Source organism: Nymphalis io, chromosome 9, assembly GCF_905147045.1.
Source record: "Nymphalis io chromosome 9, ilAglIoxx1.1, whole genome shotgun sequence".
NCBI classification, from domain to species: domain Eukaryota; kingdom Metazoa; phylum Arthropoda; class Insecta; order Lepidoptera; family Nymphalidae; genus Nymphalis; species Nymphalis io.
This window is the reverse complement of record NC_065896.1, coordinates 2132061-2159418: the sequence shown is the minus strand read 5'-3', so window position 1 is coordinate 2159418 and position 27358 is coordinate 2132061. Positions and strand designations below refer to the sequence as shown.

General features: G+C 33.6%; 2 protein-coding genes across 5 annotated transcripts; one reads left to right on the top strand and one right to left on the bottom strand.

Annotated features, from left to right (window-relative positions):
- Nucleotides 1-899: 899 nt before the first annotated feature.
- Nucleotides 900-15850, bottom strand: LOC126770932 (proteoglycan 4). 4 transcript variants are annotated; one of them, XM_050490548.1, is made up of 8 exons: nt 15273-15850; nt 12698-12832; nt 9061-9173; nt 4691-4773; nt 4177-4490; nt 3066-4058; nt 2635-2903; nt 900-2512 (listed from the first exon to the last, which is right to left on the bottom strand). In XM_050490548.1, the coding sequence occupies exons 1-8, from the start codon at nt 15342-15344 to the stop codon at nt 2218-2220; spliced, it is 2274 nt and encodes a 757-aa protein (XP_050346505.1). In that variant the 5' UTR covers nt 15345-15850; the 3' UTR covers nt 900-2217. The 4 variants fall into 4 exon arrangements, with proteins under 4 accessions (XP_050346505.1, XP_050346507.1, XP_050346506.1 ...); XM_050490550.1 differs by having other exon boundaries at nt 9061-9158; XM_050490549.1 differs by having other exon boundaries at nt 12698-12826.
- Nucleotides 15851-16220: 370 nt separating this feature from the next.
- Nucleotides 16221-21111, top strand: LOC126770973 (B9 domain-containing protein 1). Its single transcript, XM_050490610.1, has 3 exons — nt 16221-16470; nt 16986-17213; nt 20976-21111. The coding sequence occupies exons 1-3, from the start codon at nt 16221-16223 to the stop codon at nt 21080-21082; spliced, it is 585 nt and encodes a 194-aa protein (XP_050346567.1). The 3' UTR covers nt 21083-21111.
- Nucleotides 21112-27358: the final 6247 nt, after the last annotated feature.

The window sequence follows — 27358 nt, the reverse complement described above, 5'->3', positions numbered from 1 at the left end:
ATTACAAATAATCAATTTGTATGAATGCATTCATTGAATTAGTAAGATAAAAAATAGCTTGAATAGAAAATAGAGGGCAAAGGCATTTTTGAATAACAATGTTAAGGCTAGTTGACATAACTAGACACATTCTACATGGAACTTTTATATTTAAACCAAAGACAATTTTTTTGTTTTGATCATATGACATAAGACTAGTTGAATTTAAAATGGCAACTAAACAGTTAACGGTACATAAAGTATACTCAATGAATTGAATTTATTTTTATTCTTAATATCACTGTTCTCGTACATATAAAACAAATGGAAGTTTACATCAAATGTATTAAAAAATTTAAAAAAAATGTCCCTAATTGTATTTTGATTTGCTTAAAATATTAGTAAACTTGTTAAGAGCATTTATGTTTATAATCAGTTTAAAGTTTACTATAATTTTATTTATATTCAAAACAATTTTTTAATTTTTTCTATTGGCATCAACCAATTGTAAAGTAATAAAAAAGATGCCACCACGCTCAAAGTACTTTAGATAAATGTCTTATAAACAATTAAACATACATTATATTGACTTACTGAATTTTATAATATTCTAAAGAACACAATGCAAATATTATTTTTATTATGGAATCTTCATTATAACAAATACTAGACATCAAATTTCAGAATTTAAATATAGGTAATTTCTATCATGCCTTAAAAACAAAACAAAATATACTTTATAATACATTTATTGTAGACTTAACTGTCTTACTTAAAAACAGTTTACAGATTACCAAAAATTAAATTGTTCAGCATTTTTGCGCGAGTTATATAATCATTATCGGGTAAAACATTCCCCAATTTTTCTACCGCCCGCGACATTCAGTTAAATTGCATGATAATTATGCAGATATCCATTGCTATTGTTTCGGAAAATATTATATGTCTGTATGAAATACTGCTTTTCTATTGATTATATCGCCTTAAGTTTAATTTACAATTAAACAAATGGTGTTCTGATGCAATAAAATGGATTTTATATATTATCTATATTTACACAATAGCAAATCCAGTTAAGATAATGTGTACAACTATTTATCATAATTACGATATATGTAAAATTTTCTGTACATATATGTTGTTAAGATTCATTTATATCAAATGTTGGTAATAATAAATTAGTTCTAAAATGTTAACAAGAATTTATCTACATTTTCTCTATATTACATCTAATAAGACATCTAGTACAGGCAAAATATTTATCGGAGATTAACAGAGCTTGGAAGATTTGTTCTTTTAAAAAAAATTTGTAAGCCATTATACCCCATATAATAGAAAATTTATAATCATTGATACTAACATTAAAAATATTTTATTAAAATTAAACAATATATGTACTGAACAAGTTATTGCATATAGTTGCCTCAAACTTTTTAATGTAATTTAATATTATAACTGTAAAAAAACTTACATGTTTTAACAAACAATTGAACAGTTGTTTTTTCGATTTTTAGAATATTAATGGGGTATATTACCATTTGAGGATGGCATTTTGGCATCAGAACACCTTAAAAGCATGACATCGTTAAACCGACATCACACTACATAATAACATTGCATTTAGGTATAAATTATTGTAAATACATTAAATCTTACTCTCATGGTCAATTTCATAATAATTGCAGTGTTTGCAAGAAATACAACTTTTATGGTACCAATAAGTTATAACAATGTCTGTGATTCTTGTGGGCATCAAGAGATTCCGTCATCAGATACATAGTGAGTATATTTAGATAGAGTTCTCTGGCAAGTAACCACAACATAAGTACACTGATTTGAATGAAATTCATAGCTGTGCTTGAATTTACGCGAGTATGAGTATTTTTCGCGCTTATAATGTAATTTAGTCAACCGATTGTGTTCTAAAAAAGATTAGCAACAAATAAAATACCCACAACACAATTTAATAAGGAAGTCATCTAGGCAAACTTCATAATTTTTTATTTATTAAGTCAACTTAATGCACTACAACCACTTAAACATGATCAGGTAACAATATTCTTCCACTCACTACTCACGAAGCGGAACGTCACAAATGTCACTGGTCACCTTCACTAAACACAATCAGGTAACAAAATTTCATCTGTCCCTTGTTGGTCCAAGCGTCGTTTCGTTCGCAAATCACTAGGGTAACACTTTCACTGGCTGCGTGACATTCGACGCGGACGTATGTAGTCGCTAGGCATGTCTCGGGCAATGCGCGCGGAAGTCGTCGTGCAGAGTCCATGCGGTGGCACAGGGCACATGTGTGGTGGCGCGGCAAGCGCGAGTGGCACACGACAAGGCCGCGCCGGCTCGGCCGCAGCTCCCGCAACGGGCGGACCGCGCTCCGCACACCGCCGCGGCCAGGCCCCACAGACGAGAGCCCGCAGCTAAGAGCCCCGGTGCCCATACACCGCACGATTCATGGAACCAAACTTCTGCGCCACCTGATGATGACGCAAATCGTCGTTTTGATGCCTCGTCCAAGGATCTGATGAAGAATGTATTATTAATATTAATAAAAATTAAATTATAACAATTGGTTTTGATATAAGTATAGATAACTATCTAAATAGATAGAATAGATATTCGTAAAGAAGGAATTTATCTTACCTGAATTCTTCACAATTAATATCAATAGCGTAGGGTCCGAATAGATCTCCTAGACCAGATGAGTGCGGGCCTCTTTCGCAAAAGGCGCATAACCACGATGCGTCAGGGGTTGAGGCGTCATACCGCAGGCCCAGCGTGCTGGCATGTAAGCCCCTTGCACGTAGTCCATTGCGCCACTCGTCACCAGCGGTCCGTCGCTCCTCTTCCGTCGCACTGGCAGATGCGTTGACCACTGATACTGATACTGGAGAATCACGAGGTCCGACGATCTTAAAATACAATTTGTCAATAGTTAGTACAAATACGAAAGCTAAAATATTTCTTTAAATTAATTCTCTCCAAATTTACTACTAATTACACAGCAATAAGAGATACATTTTAAAACAAATAGATTTATAAAATTGTATGAACTAGGTAGTTTAGGTAGATACCTGTATGTATGGTCCTCTTGATCGACTGGAGCTCGCATTACTTCCCGAATCGTACGCATCTTTGACCGGAGCTTCTTTCTTTTTCTTTTCAACGCCTTTTTTTCTAGCCGTCTTTCGTCTTGGAGCCTCATCAACACCTGTTGACGCGCGACTCGCTCGTTTCGACGCCTTTCTCTCACCTTTTGTTGGAGCCGATTTTCTCCTTTTTCGGGCTTTTGCCGTTTGTTTCTTCTCATTCAAGCCTTTCTCGGCAGGATCCTTTCCCGTAGGTGCTTCCTCTTCCAATCCAGCAAACATTTTTTCTAGTTGATTTTCGACTTCGACGAAGCTTGCAGCGGTTGGCTCGGCACTTCCCGCTTCGCTGGCTTCCGGTTCGGCTGGCTTGGCTTCAGACGGCGATCCCACAGGTACATTAGTTAATTCCGAGTTCGAAGTTCTTGCACTTCGCCGTCGGGGCGCTGCAGCTGTCGCTGGAGGTGGTTCTGGTTCATCTTTTTTAGGGAGAGGCGATTTCTGAGGTGGAGGCTTTATTTCAGGTTCTGGTGACTTCGGGGTTGGAGGTTTTTCGGGTACAGGTGACTTTGCTTCGGGTTCGGGACTCGCTAATACGCTCTTTAATTTATCTACTGTGACTGGCATTTCCGTTTCTGGTGGTGGGGTCGGTTCTATAGCTGTGTCTCTGCGTTCTGCGTCTGTACTAGCGATCATCGCAGCTATATCATCTATGGTTTCTGCTGAACCGGAGCGGGTTTTTCTTCTCGCATGAGGTTCGGGTGGTTGGGGTGAAGGTGGTTTTTCTGGTCCGTTTTGAGTTGAATGTACTATGTCGCCATTTTCATGCGGTGGTTGTGTAGTTAAAGGTGAAACTCGGGGCGGGGATGAGTGTCTGGGTATATCAAGAGGCGGGGGAGGCGGGACGGGCACACGCAACGTGCGCTCGGGTTTCCTTTTCCGTTTCGATCCCGGTGGAGCTCCACACGAGTCTGCCGAGTCCTAAAAAGAATGTATTCGTTTGAATCTTTACATATATTAAGGTAAATAAGTAGATACAAAATAGAACAGATGGAGTTTGATAAATTTGGATATAAATATTATTTTGTTATAATTCTACCTCATTGGAGGAAGGCGGTGACGGTGTGGGTGCAGCACGAGAATGCACGATGACGGAGTGAGGTGACGCGGGTGCGGGTGCTGCAGACAGTCTCTCCAGCAACGCGTCTACCCTGGCGTGTGCGGGTCGCGCGTGTGGCGCCGCGCGGGCGATGAGACTGTTGATGGTGGGAGCGTCCCGCACTGACAGCGCAGGAGCTCCCGACGAGGGGTGAATGGGCGCGGGTGAACCATTGGCACCACGAGGTCCGCCCACTGTGAGGTCCACGCCACCACGCGCATACGCTAAGAGTTCGTCCGCACGCATTAGTTTCTCTGAAATAATTATATTTATTATTATATTAAACGTTTCTCAATATGTTTTTATTGATCAAATCATGATAATATACAAAATATATATATTATAAATTCCAACAACATTATATGTAGTTCATTCCATCAAAATGATTCCTGAGTGACATTTCGAGAACAAACATTGATAAAATTATAGTTTTACTTGTACGGTAGAAACATACCTCTTCCGGGCGCCAGATGAGGATATAGATCGTTTGGAGGTAAGGCAGCCACTGCCTTAACATCGCCCGGTGAAGGAGTATGCCTAAAATAACAAACAGATCAAGTTATTTATATTTCACATAAATAGATAAGATTTGAATTGTATTATGACTGTAATATTAAACGATTTTTTTCTTATAGGAGTTATTCTTTCTTTCTGTCATCAGTAAGAATGACGTGCGAAAGAAGGAGACAAAGGATTGTGTCCCTAAACAAAGTTTGTCAGTAAGGGAGGAGCTCTGTTCATAGATGAAGTAGTATCTTTGTTAGTTACACAGCTACCTATAATTTTAAGTATCTTATAACATATATTATTGAACGAAAAAACGTATACATTAGAATAGCAGCAAAACTCATAATGAAACATAATAAATACGTCTCCGTTACGCGCAGCGCGGCAAATCGATCTCGAATTTCTTTTATTTGATGGAACTTAAATTATAATTTAAAAAAAATCCCTGATAAAAAAAAATATAATACGTAGTTTTTGGTTTAAGTTTATGATAAGTTGTAATATAAATAGTATTAACTATTATATAATAAACAGGTTATCGAAACAAAGTTTTCGACATAGCTTTTGGGCGGATTAGTAAGCTGAAGTGGCAGTGGGCTGGACATATATGTCGCAGAACTGATGACCGTTGGAGTTGACGTGTTCTGGAGTGGAGACCACGCTTTGGCAAACGTAACGTAGGACGCCCTCCAGCTAGGTGGAGTCACGATATACGCAAGGTGGCTGGCAGCGGTTGGAGATTGGCAGCTGAAAATCGAGCTCAGTGGCGTGCCATTGGAGAGACCTATGTCCAGCAGTGGACGCGAAAAGGATGATGATGATATAGTAAACATTTTTATATTTATAGAAGGAAGTTCCATATTATAGTAATAGGCGTATGCAAAGAGACTGAATTTTTCAGAGCAAGCTCACTTTAAACTCAAAGGAAAATAAATGATATCATCTTTCTATACAAGCTAAATCATGGACTTATTGACTCGTCCGATATCCTACAATGCATACAATTTTCCATTCCTCGTCCAAATAGTCGCATGCGATATTGTATGACCTTTTGTCTTCCTACCTCTAGAACAAATGTACTTAGCCACTCGCCTTTATAACGCGTGTGTTTCTCTTATAATAGTATTCGTTTTAATTATGATATTTTTACCGACAGTTCTATAGCCTCACCGAAAAAAAGTTTAAAAGAACTGTTTCGATAGTTTAAATTGTTTAGCTAATTTATAAGCTTAGGTCTTTGTTGCTGTCACAGACTAGACGCTTTTTTTGCACTTAATCAAAAGTGCATGTCGTGTCTACATCAAGAGAAAAGTAATCATTTGAACTTTTTGATTGTCATTTTATTTTGTAGACCTATGGAACATAAAATAAAAAAAAAAATAAAAAATAGGCGTTACTTATTATTTTTACATTAGTTAATTGAACCTTTCAATTCCACCTTTACACTAATATACACTGCCACATGAAATTTACACCAAAAAATAAAGTGAATTAGTGGGGAACAAGGATATCCTTATCGGTTCATTATCATTATAAGCTTCTCCAGTCCAGTCAATCAGGTCGCCATCAGTCAAGACAAAAGGTTTTACAATTGATTATATTTATTACGTAAAATAAATTATTACCAGCTTACTTTCAGAGCGTAAGTAATATTTCTATTTTCCCTACTTAAATAGTATAGCTGAAATATAAAGTTTGTGTTAAAAGTGAAAAGACTGAAATACTTCAAAGACTGCGGCGATTTTCATATCGCTAGCCAGTTCGTGTATCGTTAGGCTTGATAAGCAGAGATGGCCTAGCGGTAAGAACACGTGAATATTAACCGATGATCGTGGGATCGTGGGTTGTGCTTGACGGTCAAGGAAATCATCGTGAGGAAACTGCCACGTGTATTCTACCAACCCGCAATGGAGCGGCGTGGTGGAACAAGCTCCAAGCCTCCTCCTCAAAATAGAGAGGAGGCCTTGGCCCAGCAGTGGGATATGCGCTTTTAAATAAGCTCAATTTTTTTTCTGTATTGTACTGTTTCTGTATTTGCTTGCGGTTAAAAAAAGTCATTGTCATGATATGTATTGTAAAGGGAACAAAATTTTAAACGAAAGCACACAACATTTTAAATGAAATGGAAGTCTATTTAAAACATTAAATAGTTTCCAAGAGAATTTCGTTCAGTAGTTTATTAAAATTAATGAATTATACAATAAAATTTCATTATATTTCTAATAATAGAATTTGCATAACAAATTTGTACGATACGAGTATATTGAAACAGATGTCCTTCAAATGTTTGATTATTGTTGAATAAATTTTATATTTTTATGTTCAGAGATATAAATAATGCAATGAAACCGGTTATTGTTATATTTATATTAGTACCGGGGCGACCGAGCTACGTTCGGTTCTAATAATTATTTATAAAAAAAGTTTTTTTTTTTGTTTTGGAGAAAATATTCGGTTTTTTTTATAGAAAAGACACCTAGCATAATACAAAATTTAAGCCGAATCGTTAGAGCTGCTACCAAAATACGCAATTTTTTTAAACACAAGCATTGCTCTCGCAGACATTTGCACTGTAATATTAACCATACCTTACATCGTTAACGCACCGCCAACCTTGGAAACTAAGATGTTATGTTTCTGGTGTCACTTTACCCTTCGAGCCGAAATAGCAATACTAAAAATTGCTGTTTTGCGGTAGAATATATGATTAGTGGTTAGTACTCATCGTCAGACTTTCGAAGGCCTACCAACAAGTTAAGCTTGGGCATACACTAGAGAGATTTTATTAAATTTCTGTTTGCAGTAAACCAATCAAATACTGCATCCTTATCAAACGATAAAGTATTTGTCCAGCAGCATTTACATATAACATTACACGTATTGCTTTGTAAAAACTTTTTTTTTTTTATAGAATAGGAAGGTGGACGAGCATATGGGCCACCTGATGGTAAGTGGTCACCAAACGCCCTTAGACATTGGCATTGTAAGAAATGTCAACCATCGCTTATAGCCAATGTGCCACCAACCTTTTGCCAAGATTTTATTATAAAAACTGTATTAACTATTATAAATATTACTGGCTGTTTTTTAATAAAACAGAATAAATCTTTTTAATTATAAAAAACATTTTTAAAAAGTTAATAAATTAATTTTTAATCTATGAATATTATTGAATGACAAACGAATTAAAGAAATGATTAAATGATTAGGTCTATTCTTGTCGCCGATTAAAAATCGATGTCGACCTAGTAGCCGGGTTAAGACAACAGGTTTATAACGTCTAACTATTTATCAATTCATATCAATGTCTTAAATCATATTGACAATGTAAGGGATGGTTGATATTTCTTAGTGCCAATGGGCGATGGTGACCATTTACGATCAGGTGGCCCATCTGCACGTCCACTTACCTATTTTGTATCAAAAAATTGATGGTACGGCATCCGACGCGACACAATTAATTTACGTGTTTTTTCTCAATACATGATATTTAGATTTTCTTTCCAGAAAAATCTAAAAAATTACAATTAAACAATACAACTTTAAAAATGTATATACTTTTTCGGGCACGATGACAATAAAATTTCAACGACAAACACCTTTGATGTTTACTCCTTCTTCGATTGGAATAAGGTAAAGACACAATGCTTTTAGTTTTTCAATTTTTTGGTATTAATACATATGTACATTTCCTAATATTTTTTTTCTAAAAAACGCCTAACGGTTTAAACGTGGTACGTCCAGCTACAATGTAATTGATATTTGGCCATTTATAATACAAAAGAATACATCTAATTAAATCGAGTATTAAATAATTAAGTCAAGAAAAGCTTCGGAATGGCGAAATAGTATTCCCATCCTATGTATTACATATTTCTTTATATTATACATTATTTATTTATTTATATATACATATATATTATAATGTACAAGTGTGTGCGCAAACAAACGTGCACTTTCTATTCCCACACTTTCGTTATTCGACGGAACAGCAAATTCCAACAGGACCGGAAAGAGTTCACCACGTTAGTGTGAACAGCGCCAATACCGAGACGTCATGCTGATAATGATAATTTCTCGACAGAAAAACCCAAAAACTTTAATGACCCGTGGTTTGAAACCAGTTCAAAAGTAGATGACTTGACAGTTGGGTACTTCGATGGCAATAGCCTTTGTGGCCGTATAATCGGTGAGGAGGTTAAACATTTCGTGGTAAAACAATGACAAGAAAATTTAAAGTGACATATCGACATATATTTTTTTAGTTAATCTTTACAAAATTACATTACATATTAACATGTATATACATATATTTACCTGAGCATGTGTTTGTCCGGTGGCGTGGGTGTGTGTCGGTAGAGCTCGGGCGGCGTCGCCGTGTGTCGGAACACCGAGTTGGCGCCGCTCTTCATCGCCTGCAACAAGAGACCCTACCGTAGTCCAATAGACAGTGGCGTTAACTAGTTATTACATGGGATATAACTTTTAAATTTACAATATAAAAAAAAACAAATTAAAATCGTGGTCGAGAGTTCAAAGATTTAACAAATATAACGGCTTTTCATGATTAACTGTTTTTTTGACGTGTAAAAGTGTAATTATTATTTATATTAATATTTTTTTTTATGTACGAAGGCACATCATGCACTACACCACCTGATGGCAAGCATTGGAACACAAACAATTTCTTATATTCTTAATGCGATGCCAACAATGGGACCTAAGATGTTATATCCTTCGTGATTCTAATTGAGCTGGCTCTCACATCCTTTAAGCCGGAACGTAATACAAACTATGCTATTTGATGGTAACAAAACCTGCTTATGTTAACTTTTAAATGTTTGGAGGAGAGATAAACGAACTTTAGATTTACATATTAATATATTTCGTTTATTTACTTTTGCTGTTATTAGAATAGGTTTCTATGTAGGTTTTCCTTTAAGTGCTAATGAGCCAGCCAGAGCAAAATTTAAGAAGCTAGATTAGCTATACGTTAGAAATACATGTAAGTTATTAATCATTTTTAAATTATTGAATGATTGTGTCTTATATATCAGCCTGTGAATGTCCCACTGCTGGGCTAAGGCCTCCTCTCCCTTCTCTTTGAGTGGAAGGTTTTGGAGCTTATTTCACCACGCTGCTCCAATGCGGGTTGGTGGAATACCCATGTGGCAGAATTTCAGTGAAATTAATTTGTGATTGTTTATAGTATATATGTAAATGATGCAATAAACAAACAAAAGCGAATAGTAGAAGAAATATATAAACGTGAAAGCGGGGTGCAACTATTGGTACTGGCATCAATCCAGCTACTTAGAAACAAACTTTTAACTAGATCTTATTGACTTAGCTGATTCTTAAACCTGGTCGTCTGTCTACAGAAATTTCCTACGTCATCTTACGAGGACTAAATTTATTGGCTTTATTGAACTGTCAGGCTGGACACGATCTCTTCTATAAACATACATCATTGTTGTTTTGAGTTTAATATTAAGAGCTTAAAAAATAAAGTCCAAATATCACTCATCTCATCATCTATAAGAGAAAAATCTCAAAAACAAACCGACAAAGTACCTTGAATATTTTGTGCAGTAAAGGAACTGAGTATAAAGCCATTTATCATTCAACTACAGTTCTGTGGCTTGAGATAATGCTTCTTATAACAACGTCATCTATCTATTTGAACTTGATACATCATAAATTATGGAATTATTTACTGAGCACATTTACGGCTTTACTTAAAAATGTCGTTCAGGGGGGGGGGGTCGATTGGTTAAACAATGCTGTGGACTACACTAAGGAAGTATTTGTTTAAAAAAAACAAAAAAGTTTATAACTAAGGCCATAAGGCTTAGTGACAGTTATTATAACGCACATTTGAACTGTGTAAATTTAAATAGAATAATTTTTACAATATTCGTTAAAGGTTAATGTAAAGAGTATTTCTAAATTTAAATTCAAAATATTACAATGGCAATAACGACATAACCTTAAAAAAAAAAAAAAAAAAACATGTTGAATATTCATGACGTCGTACGTGAAATATATAACATTTGTACAAATATATCTGACAGTAAGAGATACATTTGTATCAAAACAAAATATTATTATTAAAATATAATTCTGTAAGTACTTATGGATCATAAAGTGCGACATCCGTTACATATGGCGTTAAACTATACAAAGATTTTCAAATAGATTTATATCTAGAAAGATTTTTAATACAGAATTATACATGAGCAGTTTTTGTCCGGTGGATGGACGAGATATTTAAACCGAATGTCGCGGGATCAAATTCGGGAACCACTTTGTTTCGAATAAGCTATTTTTTTTTATTCATCTCGTGTTAAACGTCTTGAGGAAACCTCCGCCTCAGAGAAACTCTTGCATAATTTTAATATTAAATAGTCAGATATATAATAGTAGTGTGTAATAAAACATCAACGTTTTTTTTTAAATTTTTGCCTTTGTCTAACTCATTCGGATTATTACTTTTAATTCTGTAGACGCGAATTCGTTTATAAATAGTCACTATGTAAATATTATATTGTAAACTCCGCACTGATACACAGGACGGTAACTTACTTGTGTTTTATTTATCACTGCATATTATAAAATATAAAAACTATCGAAGGAATTTTCATACGGTTTTCACCAATGTAATATCCTGGGACATTGTTCACATACGGCCATCTGATCCCGAACTAAGCATAGCTTGTACTATGGAAACCAGACAACTGATATACTACATATACTACTTTTCTTTTGTAAATACATACTTATATAGATAATTACACCCAGACTCAGGACAAACAGACATGTTCATTAACACGAATGTCTATCCTGGGTGGGAATCGAACCCACAACCTTCTGCGTGAAAGGCAAGTATCTACCAACCACGCTAACCGGCTCGTCAATGTACCGAGTGATTCATGAGAATGGTTTAGGTGTATAACTCATTATTGTTTTGTGAATCGTTGAATTATGACGATAAATGTTGGAAGATGTCGGTAAAAATCATGCTCACTAAACGTAAACCATTAGAGTTATATGTATGGTACGTCTGGGTAGGTATCACACACTCATCAGATATTCTACCGCAAAACAGCAGTACTTGGTATTGTTGTGTTCCGGTTTGACGGATGAGTGAGCCAGTGTAATTAAAGGCACAAGGGACATAACATCTTAGTTCCCAAGGTTGGTGGCGCATTGGCGATGTAAGCGATGGTTAACATTTCTTACAATACCAATGTCTATGGGCGTTGGTGACCACTTACCATCAGGTGGTTCATATGCTTGTCCGCCTTCCTATTCTATAAAAAAAAAACGGACGGATAGCTAGTACATTACCCATAAGATACCGCTTACTTAGTATTATGTACGAATGTATAATAAAAATATATTCGCATTAAACTTTACAAAAAAAAAGATAGCTCATTTAACAAGATAATATAAAATCCATTTCTATATAATAATAAGTCTTTAATAATTGTAAAGCACGATTACGTGATTTGTGCCAGTAATAAGCCTTTGGGTAAAAGAAATTGATTTAACATTAACTAAACAATAATGGAATGGACAAAACAATATTATAAAAATTAACAAAACAAGATGAATATGAAATTGTCTGCGGCATAAAATATTGATAACAAAAAATTTGGATACTTTGACCAACGCTACGCTGTACGAAGGATTATCAAAAATTATTCACTACAGTTCAAATGTATTTATAGAACTTGCTATCCTTACTAAAAATATAAACGCGAAAATGAGTTTGTTTGTTAAAGTGATAATTTAGGTTTTGCGTAATGAAATAAAAACGAATATCTACGAACGATCCTCAATAAGACATGCACTACAGACCAGGATGTTGTTCTAGCGATGGCTTCATGCGTTCAATTATTTAGCGCAAGCACCATGCTCGAAGCTAATTTAGAAGTGAACGATGTCTCACTTGCAGGGGGTCCGGGGGCGAAGGCGCCGGCACATGGTAGAGATGGGGCGGCGGCGTCGGCGTGTGCCACGTCACGCCGCGCTCCGACGCCATGTGGGCTTGCGGCGCGCGCGCAAGTAGGTTCGCCACCTGTAACTAAATTAAGCATTTTTAAGTTTTATAAATTATAATTTTTATAGAAGTTGAGGTAATAATTCTCGATGTGTCTGTTGCCTTATAATCTCTTTTGTTTTACAAAGAACCATTATGTTGCTCATACATTCAGTTTTGAATAATTCATGGTCTCGGTGGAAGGGCTTTATGCAAGTCCTTATGGATGCCACCCTCTTATTATAAGTACTACTAATTGACAAGGACATAATTTCTTAGTTACCCCCGGCAACTAAGAAACGTAAGCCAGACGCCACCTATTATAAATTATTAAATAATTACATTAGTTTTCACAGTTACAACAAAAAGGACGAATATGTCGTGGAAAGTCGAAATAGTCCATTGGATAGAACAAGTGAATATTAGGGGGCTTAAATCCAGACATCACCCGAAACTTATAATATTTAAAATTCGTCTCGTGCTCGGAGGAAATATTGCCTCATTTATGCACCAACCTACACCAGTGGAATAATTATCAAAAACCTCCTTAAATAAGTCCTGTAAAGCGGGCCTTTGCCTAAGAGATATGATACCTTGAGGCCTGTTACTTGCTACAAAGTTAGATATACCGAAACTAAAATTAAAACCCTAACAACTTTTTATACGATAGCGTAGCTTTGTAATGAAATATTAAGGACATATTGATTTATATATTATATTTAATCTTGTAAGATTACAATTCAGAGTGCTTATAAGAGTCTACTCATAAAGTATATTTCGATTCTTGTGTTATCATTTCTTTTGATAGATATTTGTCTAAGTGTTTCATTTATTCGCATTTTCTTACATATTGTTTTGGGGAATTCATTACACATTTCCTGTACTTATAATAGATATTTGAAAATAATTATTAATTATCAGTGTTAACATTTCATGTGTCGAGATGGCCCAGTGGTAAGAACGCGTGAATCTTAACCGATGAACGTGGGTTCAAACCCGGGCAAGCACCTCTGAATTTACATGTGCTTAATTTCTGTTTATAATTCATCTCGTGCTTTTCGGTGAAGGAAAACATCGTGAGGAAACCTGCATGTGTCTAATTTCATCGAAATTCTGCCACGTGTGTATTCTACCAACCCGCACTGGAGCAGCGTGGTGGAATAAGCCTCCAAACCTTCTCCTCAAAAAAGGGAGCGGAGGCCTTAGCCCAGCAGTGGGACATTTACAGGCTGTTACTGTAACATTTTATTCTGAGAATTAATATATGGATTAAACTAGATGTTAAACTTTTACCTTGAATGTTATTGAAGGAAATTTCTGAGTGTTTTATATTTATATGCAGTAGGAATATTAGGTAAGTATAAAGTTAATATGGAATTATATAAAATTCAAATAATATGTAAGGTTTCTTTAATTATATATTATGTAAATATGAATGTGAGTTGGTTTAACACTTTCACATACTAACTACTCAAATGATTATTTAGAACATTCATTGTTTTTAATATAATTCTATTCAGACATTCTATTGAACAATGTGCTATTTTTTTTTTTACTTTTGATGACATGTACTTATAAAGTAAGTTTATAGCTATTTCAAAGTTTTTTTAATGATACTGATCACAAAAAATGTAGAATATAAATGAAGTAATATATTTAATTAGCCAATCAGGTGCTTGGCATGATACAATGTTCCGTATTTATTATTCTATTTACTTCTGAATTTGCATCAAGTCTTGTCTAAATTTTTGTCAGCATACAATTATCTTCGAAAAGTATTTACTCAAAAATATTGTTTATTATTATATATTAAAAAGTATCAAAGTAATACTTTTTTTACTTTGTCGTCTTTCTTTTACAGGTTTAAAATTGGAACAAAAAAATTATAATTATTACACATTAAAATATCACTTTTGTTCATTATCTACCCCTAAAATGGTATGTAAATATGAAAAATATACCTGTATTTATTCAAAAACACTATATCACCTTATACTGTTATTTTCATTAACATATTATGTATTATACTTTGACCTTTGTTAGTTATATGAAAATGTCTTCTCTAAGTTTTTTTTTTTTGTAATACACAAGTATATTATTATAATTTATTTATTAACTGTTGTTTGAATATAAGTATTATGGCAACATTGGCTCATGGAACTGTGTCAGCCAGTGTTTTAACTAAAGAGGTCAAACATGCAAACAGCTGATTCTTGTATTGCAACATACATATTTATATAGGTATTCAATGAATCTTCAGTCAAGTGTGCATTATGAAAACTCGTTCCTTTATTATTATTTTTTTTTATAAAAACTATAGGCGCTCTTTAAAAACTACAAATCGTTAAATGTTAACGACTACGAAAACTTAGTATGAATATCAAAATCCGCTTTGTTTATTTATGAGCATTCAAATCATTGTCCGATACGATTTTTCAATACACAAATAATTAAGGGATTTTAAAACAAGAATAATAAGCACCACCTGCAACGGGCTCCAACCCGATCCGATTTGCGACTGTCTACCATTAGGATTGTGCTGTGACCCGCCAGACATCGTGTGCGGAGTCCTCGCGACACTGTTTACAAAATGTATTTATTTCCTATTTCGTAACAAACACTCCTTCAGTCCACCATAATGTTGCCGGCAACTTTGAAGCCTTCGCCCGCGTAACTGCGCTCCCTTACGACGTGTACAGAAAGTTCTAAAACGTTTTCATTAGCTTATGTTATAAATTTAAGCATCCATTGTATTTAGCAGACATCGTGAAATAAACACCACACATATATCCACTTATTGATAGGTTTATTCAAAAGTAAACCACATTTATTTCAAGTACGGTATGGTGTTCACAAATCTGAAGCTCACTTCGCGTGACATTTTGAAAGCATTTAAGGTTTGAAAATATGCACTGCACCGATACTTTAAAGTTGAATTATTGTTCGTTGATTGATGTACACTTCATCCTTTTACGGAATTTTATAAATATCACTGATGGCTATTAGAATAAAGCAAATTATATCAAACTATGCACAAGGATCACATCCAACAATGGTGGCCGATTGGGATTTTGAAAGCTTGTACAGCGCCATCTTGCGAACCAATATACGACTTATACATGTCGATAAAGCAGTCAAACGGAAACATGTTTTTTTGTTCTTGTCTTTGACTTTGAAAAACCGATAAAGTAAAAATTAATAAGCAATTTTAGCTTTTTTTTAAATAAAATTGCAATCCTTTGATAAATTTATATTTCAAAGGATTATTTGCTTAAATTCAAATAAGTTATTACATTCATTACAGTTTTTATTTTACGGTTTTTTATTTAGCTACATGGCAACACTCGTTGCCATAGCGACTCTTGTTTTGGATTTTGCCACTGTATTATGGATGCACGAGTGCTGATCTTGTTTACGACTTAAAGATAGTAAGATGAGGGAAAGCGAAGTAACAAAGTTTTTAGTTTCTTTCAATGGACATATAGAATATGTGATATTTCCTGCGGGGGTATTTGATGAGCAACTGTATATTCAGTATGAAGTAGTGTGGGGCTTAGATTGGGACCCTATTTCTGGCTTATTTACAGGAACAAGTCAAATGGCACGGTCGGGCAGAGACCCAGAGAAAGTAATATTTAATATGCCTGTTGAAATGGTGTTGGGCAGTACCAACGTATTTGGATGTAAGGACTAAATTCTACATTATATTATTGTATTTTAGGTATATTTAATTATCTCCCTATATCTTTAGGTAGTTTTGTTTTGTTAATAGATTATGAATATCAGAATATGCTGATATAACAAAATATATCTCATAAGTTATGCATGATACTCAAAATCAAAGTATTTTTTATTCAAGAAGGCTCGCGTGGGCACTTTTTACCTCATAGGATTCAATTCAATTATAAGCTACCATCGATTCGCAATGAATCCGGCTCGTCTCAGAATGTATTCTGAGACGAGCCGGAACAAAACTCAATAGTTACTCTCTTTCTCAATCGAAATACTTAGTCGAAATAATTATAATTAATTAAGTTTATATGTACTGTACCAATAAATACGAACGTCATAGAGTTTATGAGTTTATGTTGTTCGTGAATCCTTGCTGTCAAAATTGCAGAACACGAAAGCTTAATATCATTCGGCTTAGTACTTTTAGAACATTGTTATTTATAATATTAGTATATATTTATTCTAGGGCCGCAGCTAGTAGTAACAGTCAGGGCGAAAAACTTCTTCAGTGGAGACACGCTTTGTGGTTACGCCCTTTTTCTTTTGCCACCAGTGGCTGGTACACATGAAATAACGTCTCCTCTGGTTAAACCAAGGTCAGCTACGATGTTGGGGGAGTGGCTCACCTGGCTAACAGGTAGGCAACCTGAGCTGGCCGATCCTAGGATGCTCGCTACAGGAAAGGAAAATTATTGTAAGTTTTTAAAGGTGCCAATAAAATTTGTCATTTTGTGTCGCTAAATAGTATACTATACATAAGATTTAGGGAGCTTGTCGAACGTTCTATTGCAATCACAATTGTATTCATTAACATTAGTATGAGAGCAAGTATTTTTGACAAATACTTTGCTAAAATTTGAACAATGAGCGCGTAACGATCCCAAGAAAACCCTTACAGTGACCACATTTTATTTATTGACCTTTTATTTATTCAAGTATATGGGTATATTTAAGTAATTTTAGTATACGTTTATATCAATAAGTATGTAAAAAAATAACTTATTGGTATCTAATATACATATATTTGTGATGATCTGAGCTGTCTCGACCTCTACCGCGAACATTACGTAGCATCACAAGTAAGAGGTTTGAAGGAAGTCTCAATAGAGGATGTGATGTCATTGAATTTAATGATGTCTTATCCCTATTGTTAGTGTAATACACATATACACATTCGTTGTGTGAATTTTAATGGTTCTGCCATCATCAGATTTTGTGAGTGAAGGAATAGATATGCATCTGTGTCGCGCACACACTTGCGCACTATAAATTATGTCACAAATCAATCACGAGGTCATTTTTTATGGAAGATATTGCTCAAAAAATACTATATAGTTAAGTTTGGTACTATCCAATTTGTTGTAACTCGCTAGATGGTGCTGAAGCTCATCGACTATTTATACTGTTCAAGCGATCGCGAGAATTTTTTTCCGCAAGTCGAATTGGATAATAGTTTTCATAAAGATTTAAAGATGCGTTGCGACGCTTGCCGGATTCATATATAACTATGTTATGAGTCTATTTCATGACGTATAGTTTATTTTAATCCTGCATAAATTCATTGAATAATTACGTGTCTATGACGATAGATCTAGTAATATTTATTATCTTGCGTAAAGGAAAACCCTTTACGCACATTTTTTAATTGGCATAAACTAATAGTAACAGATTAAATTAAGTCTTATATTAATCATCGACTGAAAAGCAGCCTAGCTGAGACTACGACCTTTTCACCAAATTATGATATTGTTAACTCTTTTTTTATGGTTTTGTGCCTTAATTTTTTGTCTTTGTTTCTTTTTGGTGAATAAAGTTATTTATTATTATTATTATTATCATGGTGAACGGCCTGGTAGATAGATCGTTAAATTAAATCAAGGAAACTAGATCTAAATTTATGAAATGCTCGGATATTGAAATGTCTATTTGATTTTTGAATTCATCTCGTGTTCTTTATTAAGAAAAACGATGAGGAAACCTACATTTCAGTTCCGAGACATCGATATATCTGCCAAACCATATTTAAGTTGGATTAAACTTAGAGAAACCTTCTCCTCAAAAAGGAGAGGAGGCCTTAGCCCCGCAGTGGGATATTAACAGGCTGGTACTGTACTGTACTGTAAACTTAGATTAGTTTTTCTTAGAAAGAGAGGCTTTTGCGCAGCAGTTAGACAATTATTAGCAGAAAATTATGTTGATTTTCGTTAGGTATTTATTGTAAGCAATATATATATGTTTATATGTCATCAGTCGGACAATAAATGAGAATAATACTGATCTTACAGTATCGATGACATTAAGATCACTAATATCAGGTAATAACACAATATTAGTATCAGCAGTCGTCTCGGGCCTGTGTTAAGTTTATCTTATACAGTCAAAAAATATATTTGCAGAATTAAAAGAGCCTTTAATAAAAATCACGTAAAAACAGAGGAAGGAATTATGTATTTTTTAGACTTAGAATATTAGTTATTATAAGTCGTGCATTTTTAAACGATTCAATCGTCAGTCCCCCACTCAAGTCCCCCAGTTGCGCGCCCCTTCGACCCTGACGTCAGGGGTGTTATCCCTTAAGCCGTCGCTGAGGGCTGGCTCTGCTCTATTGTCAATGCCAAGCGTCTATTTCTCTTTTTCCGTTGTCAATCATCCTGAATCAAATACATAATGTAGGTTTTATTTAATATTAAGTAATGCCCGAAGCTTCACCGCCGCGTAGATTTTCATCTATTGTTTACTTTTTATAACTTTTATAGTTTTATTTGCTGCTCCCGTCGTCTTACCATGATAAAATATATACGATTTTTAATTTTATTAAATTTTAAAGTAGAAGTATTTGCGTAATGCTCGAAGAAACAGACACGTTTTTGTCTTAAATTAGTAATATAAATAAAAGTAAATAATAAGTCACGAAGGTGGTTTTTATTTTTTTGTTCATTATTATTTTGTTTGCGATTATTTTTTTATTTATTTGCCGAATCAATTAAAATGTTTACGTTTAACTAATGCAGTCGTAAAATTATATAGTAAAAAAGTAACAGCCTGTAAATGTCCCACTGCTGGGCTAAGGCCTCCTCTCCCTATTTGAGGAGAAGGTTTGGAGCTTATTCCACCACGCTGCTCCAATGCGGGTTGGTGGAATACACATGTGGCAGAATTTCGATGAAATTAGACACATGCAGGTTTCCTCACGATGTTTTCCTTCACCGAAAAGCACGAGATGAATTATAAACAGAAATTAAGCACATGAAAATTCAGAGGTGCTTGCCCGGATTTGAACCCACGTTCATCGGTTAAGATTCACGCGTTCTTACCACTGGGCCATCTCGACTCGACGAGTCTCATACACTATTACACTGAGAATAATGAATAGTTTTTTATATTTATATCTATTATTTTAAATTTATTCAATATGTCATCATAAAAAAATGGCTGAACAAGGACTTTTGCAAAGAATTGTGTTCGGCTAGTAGACTTTAAAGTGCTTAAGAATATATATTCACAAGAGCTACACGATTTTAAGGAAAATGTCGCTGAAACTGTAAATTTTCTAATAAAGTGTAAAGGTTTCAAAGCAAAGATGTTTTGTTCTATGTATAAGACATCTTGTCAATAAAGTATCATAAGCTAATTTCTGACTTAACTTTTCTATATACTTTTTTATGCAAGAGGGCAAACGAACAGGAGGCTCACCTGATGGAAAGTGACTACCACCGCCCATGGACACCTGCAACACACAGTTTGCAATTGCGTTGCCGTCTTTAAAGAATTAAAACATTAAATTAACAGTTCATAGGCGCTTTTAAAAAATTTATCATAGACGCTTATTTTACCTAGAAAAGGCCTGGATCATTGGTAAGTTAAAAATGATTACATTTCACAACATAAAATTAATTGAACGCCATAACTATTACTTGAACATATACTTGATTTGAACACTAGGTTCACACAGAGGTCGGAACGATCATTTGAGGGAAACATTTGTGAATTAGCATGTTAAAAATTTGATTGAACACAAAAGTTCGTTTATACATTGCTACCAAACAAAAAAAAAATGGATGACAAACAGAGGACATAAAGTACTGAATTATTTTGTCTTTCCCTGTTTATATTATGGCAACGTTACTGTCATCGTGTTATAATTAATGAATTTATGGATCATGCCCACCCTGGAAATGAAACGATCGCCTCATGGCTATTTTTTTTACACTTTGGTAATTAAACATAATATGAAAAAATCCCGCTGAGTTTCTTTCTGTGTTTCTTTTCGGAACCGGTGGTAGTTTCTAGTTTGACTATCAATAAGTAATGGTAATGTTTCCAGGTTGTATAAAGTATTTTGATTTTTATTTTGGGTTGTCCAAGATGAAATAGCATAACAATATAAAAAACAGACCATATTTGGCAACCTACAGTTCCTTTTATAATCGGTAATTTGGTCCATTTTTTTTCGCAGTGTTAAGAACAGAGTCATATGGACACGTAAGATTAAAAATGACAATGGTGTCGAAAGATCTGCGGAAACTCGGCTACGATAACATGGCGCCGGTTTTGAAAATGTAGATTGTACGGTCTAATTAAATATTATCAATTAGCATTTGTTTCATTTTATTCGAGCGAATAAATACATGTAACATTTTCTTATTCATGTTTATTTAAAAAAATAAATATCAGGCAAACGCCTCGTTGCTTAAGTCGTTGCTTAAGAGGCTAATTTAGACAGCGGCAGGTCGGGAAGTCCCCAGAAGTCCATGAACAGGTGAATGAAAACTTTGAATGGGAATGTGTGGATTTTTATACGTAACCATATAGTGTTAAGTGAAGATAAAAAGAGGTACTTTTTTTAGTAAAAAAAAAAATCGAGTTTAATATTTCTGCATGGTATTAATTCTTATCAAATAATATATTAATTTTATGTGTTTTTTTAAATAAAAGTAAAACAAGTCAGTTATTTTCGGAAATGCTACCATACATTGTGTGCTAAAAGCTATTATACAATTAAAGAATTTAAGGATGATCGACACGCGCTTGCTTTTATAGACCGTGGCGATGCTGCCCACAGTAGGTTCTGGAATATTATGATATATCGGTCACAATCGAATCCAAGCAGAAGTGTAAAAACTAGCGCCTGCCCGCTTGCGTTCCCCTCTTCACCTCGAACCGAAATCACGCCACTCTGACGTCACAGTTAAAGATACGCCGCCCTGGAGCCTATCCTGCAGCTAGCTATATCTTTTATGTCACTTTACATTGAATATAATACTGTAAAATGACGATTCAAAAGTACTTATAAAAACCTACTTGAATAAAGTATAACTTGATTTTTGCTATGACCGCTACTGAATTATGTCGCAAGCTTACATTTTGGTTGTATCACGGGTAACTTATTTTGTATCATTATAGGTAGTTGGATACAGGTCCAGATTATCCATTAAGCAGTATATAAAATTGGACAATAAGGTTTTAAAATTATAATTAATATTTATCTTTTTGAGGTAATGGCATAGCTTCTTCATATAGTAATAAAACATCTTAATTAGTCATTAATAAAACTGTGTTGTGCTAGAAATAAAATATTAAACACATTAAATGAAGTGGTTAATCCAGTCCTGGTTGGATATAACGTTGATGTCTGCTGCCTGAAAGAGCAAATAATGGATTTATGATACAATATAAGGAAATAACTTTTTAAGATTAAGAATACAACACATTTTGTGTTAAAAAAGCGTACATATACTTTTAAATACATAACGCTTCCTCGACATTGAAATTAATTCTAAGTCAATAATAATTAATATTTTTCTATGTCAGCCCCTATAGTTTCAACCGAGGTTGAAATAATTTATGTTTGTGATAAAGGTTTTGTTTGTACCAGATTTACACCTCATTAAACATACGAGGTCTTAAAATATTTTGTTATTGTCACGTATCAATTTAAATGGATGTCATAAAAAATATAAACGTGTATATGCAGAGAAAGTATTTTATAGTTGAATAGTGTTTTATAGTTGAAATGTTGAAAACCGACTAACGTTGATACGCTATTTTTAAACGTTTATCCTTTATATATTATAAATATTGTGGTCAAAATTGCATATAACTTTCTGATGTGAGGCTCTTTTTGAGCCTCATATTATTCTTACTAAATAGCTCTGTTGATCTAATCAAAATCCCAAAGTCTAATCAAAGTAAATTAATTAGATTACAAAAATGTAAAAATGAAATAACTGTGTGACGTAACATTATGATTTTTCATGTATGATATATACCTACTTAATGTTAACAATGTGATACACGATAATATTTTTTCGACCGATTTCGACGAATGAAAATATTGTCAACTGCTGTTTTAGTGTACACGTGTGTTCACCAACACAGACGCATTCTATATTATTTCAGTCTCACAGGCTGGTAGGGTCACGACCTGACCTGACCTGCCATTATGTTAAAAAGAATATGCGCCGCTCAGTTTTTCGACAGTTTACAGTTTGCCTAGATCTAACTATTCGTACAATTTCTAATATAAATATGTAAAATACAAGATATATTATAGATTTATGAATTGCTTTTTTATTTTTATTGTGCTTTTCATTATTTGGATTAGAGAAAAAAATGTATGTAAAAAAGATTATAAAAAACTTACTTTGTATTACAAATACTTTTCTTTGTCTACTTATTAAGTATTATGTATACGTGCTTAAACAAGTTTATGTTGGTACTTCAAAACAACAAAACATGAAACTGAAATTTGCTTATCTATCACAAGCGAATTTCGGAGATAATTTTTAATGCGTAATGAAATTGCGCAATAAATTTGGTATCAGGGTTTCTCCCTCAGCTGTAATTAGGATTCCTTGTTCTAACAATTATCTAACTTTTTTTAACAACGACAAACACAAAGAACGAGGATTTAGGTCGCTTAATATGAAGGATTTAATATACAATATTAAAATCTCATGTTGCTGCGAGACTTCGAATAAACCATTTATTCTAAAAAAAAAGATTGAATTTAGGAAATAACATAAATTATTTAATAATACAAAAACGTATGTTAGGCCGTTGATGGTATTTGGTTCTGTAAAATTAAAAAACTATAGCATCAATACACAGAAGAATATACAGGTCAGATATTATTCTTAAAAAAAGTATTGTGATATATTATCGTTGATCAATTTAGTTGTCAATTATTTGTTAATTGAAATGTAAATTCCAGAGTTTGCTTACGATTTAAATTTAGTAATTTATAAAGTATTAAAGAAAGAATCATAAGTGAATGTCAAGAAAAGAAATAACATCGTTGATTTAGATAAAAAACTATAAGCGCAAAGCGGCAAGCAGCAGCTCATTGGGCAATCCTCAAAAAACAGCAGAGCCTTCTGTTCCAAATCAGCAAGAACTCTTTGGTCTAATTTCCCGGATAATATATCACTATTGTAACATAAAAAAGTCTCGGAATTACTTTTGACGCATCTTGCATGAATATTAAGAATATTCATAAAATATGATAGATTAATTAAAGTTGACATTTAAAGTATCAAAATAAGGATTTTTTTTTTCGTAATGGCCTCTAAAAGTGTATTAAAAAGTAAGAAAACAGTTTTGCTCATTATATTAAGCCTTTTAATGATTCATAGCACACTACGATTTTACTTAGGTCACATATTACATTTATAAAATCTAGGTTCAGTTATGCTTAAAATATCAAGAAATTAATTGAAGTAAATATTATATAAAATAGTAAATGTAGATAATTAATACATCAGGAGTCTTTAATATTATTAAAACCGAATAATATAGATATGACATTATTGCACCGGTTTTGGTACAAGGACTGGAAATTAAATTAAACGAAGAATCAATTAAATACTACTTAAAACGTAATTTATATACCTCGATTAAAATAATAAAAACTGTCTTAGGGTAACCTGAACCACAAATATTTAAAATAAAATTCATGATGTAGGTAAAACGCGTTCGTTTAAGGGGTTCACAAAACGAATCGATATTAGTGCTGTCAACAAATGCCAACTCAATAATTCAAATTTCAGTTAATAAATCATTTAAGGTTAATAAAATAGAATTACAATATTATAATTTTAATAAATAATAAAAATTAAAATATTTGGAAAATAAACTAAAACTATTTCACTGCCAACCCAATGTATTGTGTTTAAAATTATAACACATGTTATCTCAAGTATTCACAGCATTTTACTGAGTTCATTGGACAGCTGAAATATTTTGATCAAATACCGATTTTTTTTTAAATTATTTAAGTCAAAGACGACAAATAGCTGTTAAAAGCGGATCAATTATCGTATCTAGTTCCATACACCGCCTGCTGTTCTCAATGTATATAGCTGTAGATAAAGTCTTTCGAGACATTGAACCAAATGTTATTTTAATTGTCTCTTAATTAACACAAATTTCAAGGTAATACAGTATTTTTTTTGATGTATTTATTTCGTGGAAAAGAGTGAGCTACTCTTGAGTTTCTTTCCGGTTCTTTCAAATTTAATTTCAAAATAATAGTAGCTTTTATTCTTTTGATTCCTGGAGTATGATGTGAATCATCATGGTTTACCCAGAAATGGCCGATATTTTGATGCAAATATCTCGAATAAAATGTTTAACTAGAAATATCCATTTCTTAGTTTTATATTTTCGTGTAAATAGTTTTAAAAATATATATTTTTTTTATTTGCACACCTTTATTTTATTTGTAATATGTATAAGTCATATTATTGTCATAAAATTTTGTACGATTGACACGTTTGTATTAATCGTATTATTCGATCATTCACGCAGAATTAATTTTATATTTTTCCTTCTAGTTTAATTTGACAATACAAGAATCATACATATCCCAGAAAGTATAAAAATAAGTAAATTTCCTATGACATATTAAACACTGTGGCTTGCGTTTAAACCTGACGCGACGTATGTGACACGCCCACGAAACCCGCATAGGCAAAATTTGTAATTCCCATTTACTTACGTATATAAATACGTACGTGATGAAGTATTTTATATGTGACAATTTTATTACAATAATGTAATTTTCTATTAGCTATTGTTAAAATTGTTTATATAACGTATTTAACTAAACACCTTTAGTATGTAATACATATATATGTAAAGGATAGTCGTGAGAATACTCTTGAAGTAAAACTTCTTCGGAGTGATGGGAATTAAATATAAATATCAAATTTGAATGTGTTTCATATACAAACGCGCCATTGGCTACGTAGCTTTTTAGTTGACACTGTGCCTCACGAGCACGAAAGGTGAACTGTTGACCGCCTGAACTCTCGCCTTCGTTTCTGTTTCGTTACCATTCCACCTATTTACAGAGTAAATGAGTCGCTTGGTCTAGTGTCACCCTAACAAGACAATAAACACTCCTGGTCAGAAGTACCTATACGTACATTTCGAATTCAGTAATGATAACGTAAGAGCTCACTTGTTTTTTTTTTTTTTTATAGAATAGGAAGGCGGACGAGCATATGGGCCACCTGATGGTAAGTGGTCACCAACGCTCTTAGACATTGGCATTGTAAGAAATGTCAACCATCGCTTACATATCCAATGCGCCACCAACCTTGGGAACTAAGATTTTATGTCCCTTGTGCCTGTAATTACACTGGCTCACTCACCCTTCAAACCGGAACACAACAATATCAAGTATTGCTGTTTTGCGGTAGAATATCTGATGAGTGGGTGGTACCTACCCAGACGAGCTTGCACAAAGCCCTACCACCAGTATATGTATTGGGAGATGAAAATATATATAAAAAGTTAAATTTCTTAACTCCGATCCGTGTTAGTGGCTTGGCGTTGACCATGTAAGGAATGGTTATTAATATTTTTATAGCGCCTATGTTTATGTACGATGGATACCATTGACCATCAGGTAGCATTACCACCCAGCTCTTCCTATTTAATAAAAAATAAATTACATTTATTGTAGTGTATTATTTTTACTTAAAATAATAAAATGAACTGTAAACACAAAGTACATAGTTCGTCTAATCTGAAATTGATTTTTTTTCACGCTGGAGAAACGCTTTACTCGTTTCCTCCACGAGAACAGTGGGGGGTATGTGGGGCTCACCGGTGTCCAAGGCGCCGAGTGCGCCCCGAGCATCGGAATACCCACTAAAAAACTAGCGGTACCCTTTCCGTTTTAACGAGGAGCGAGGTAAACGTCTAAATTAGTTAAGTTGCGTTTTGTTTCCACCTTAATTTTTCGCCTTTGTATGTACCTAGTTGTGGATTTTTGTTATATATTATGTATTTATTTAATACATTTTATTTTAATATAGGCACCGCCTCAATCATCGACGTAACAATCAAATAATTGTTATACAAGCTTCTTTCACAAAGCCTTATATATTTTAGGTATTTTGTATTATTTTTATCAGGTCTGTTGTATAGGTAATTTGATTATGTATTTTTTATTAAATAGCTTATGAGCTGATTCTCTACCTACATAATATATTTTATAAATAATATCCAGCTGCTATAGTTTAGGGCAGAATCTCTTGTAAGAGATAATTTTTCGGTAAATATACTTTTTATTATGTGGTATAGTTGGTACAGAGATAAATTAGTGCAAACGTAGAACGTAGAGTTGCAATGCATTACACTAGCAGGCTTGTTACGTGGGAAGTATTTAACAAATTGTTTCTTAAGTAATTTTATAAAATAATAAATAATTTTATTAAATTAATAGTAAATAATACCTTAATATTTAAAAAAAACATTTTGGCATAAAAAGTATAATCAAGCTTTGATCACCGGTGGGAAAACAGATTAAGCGTTGAATGATGAAAAACC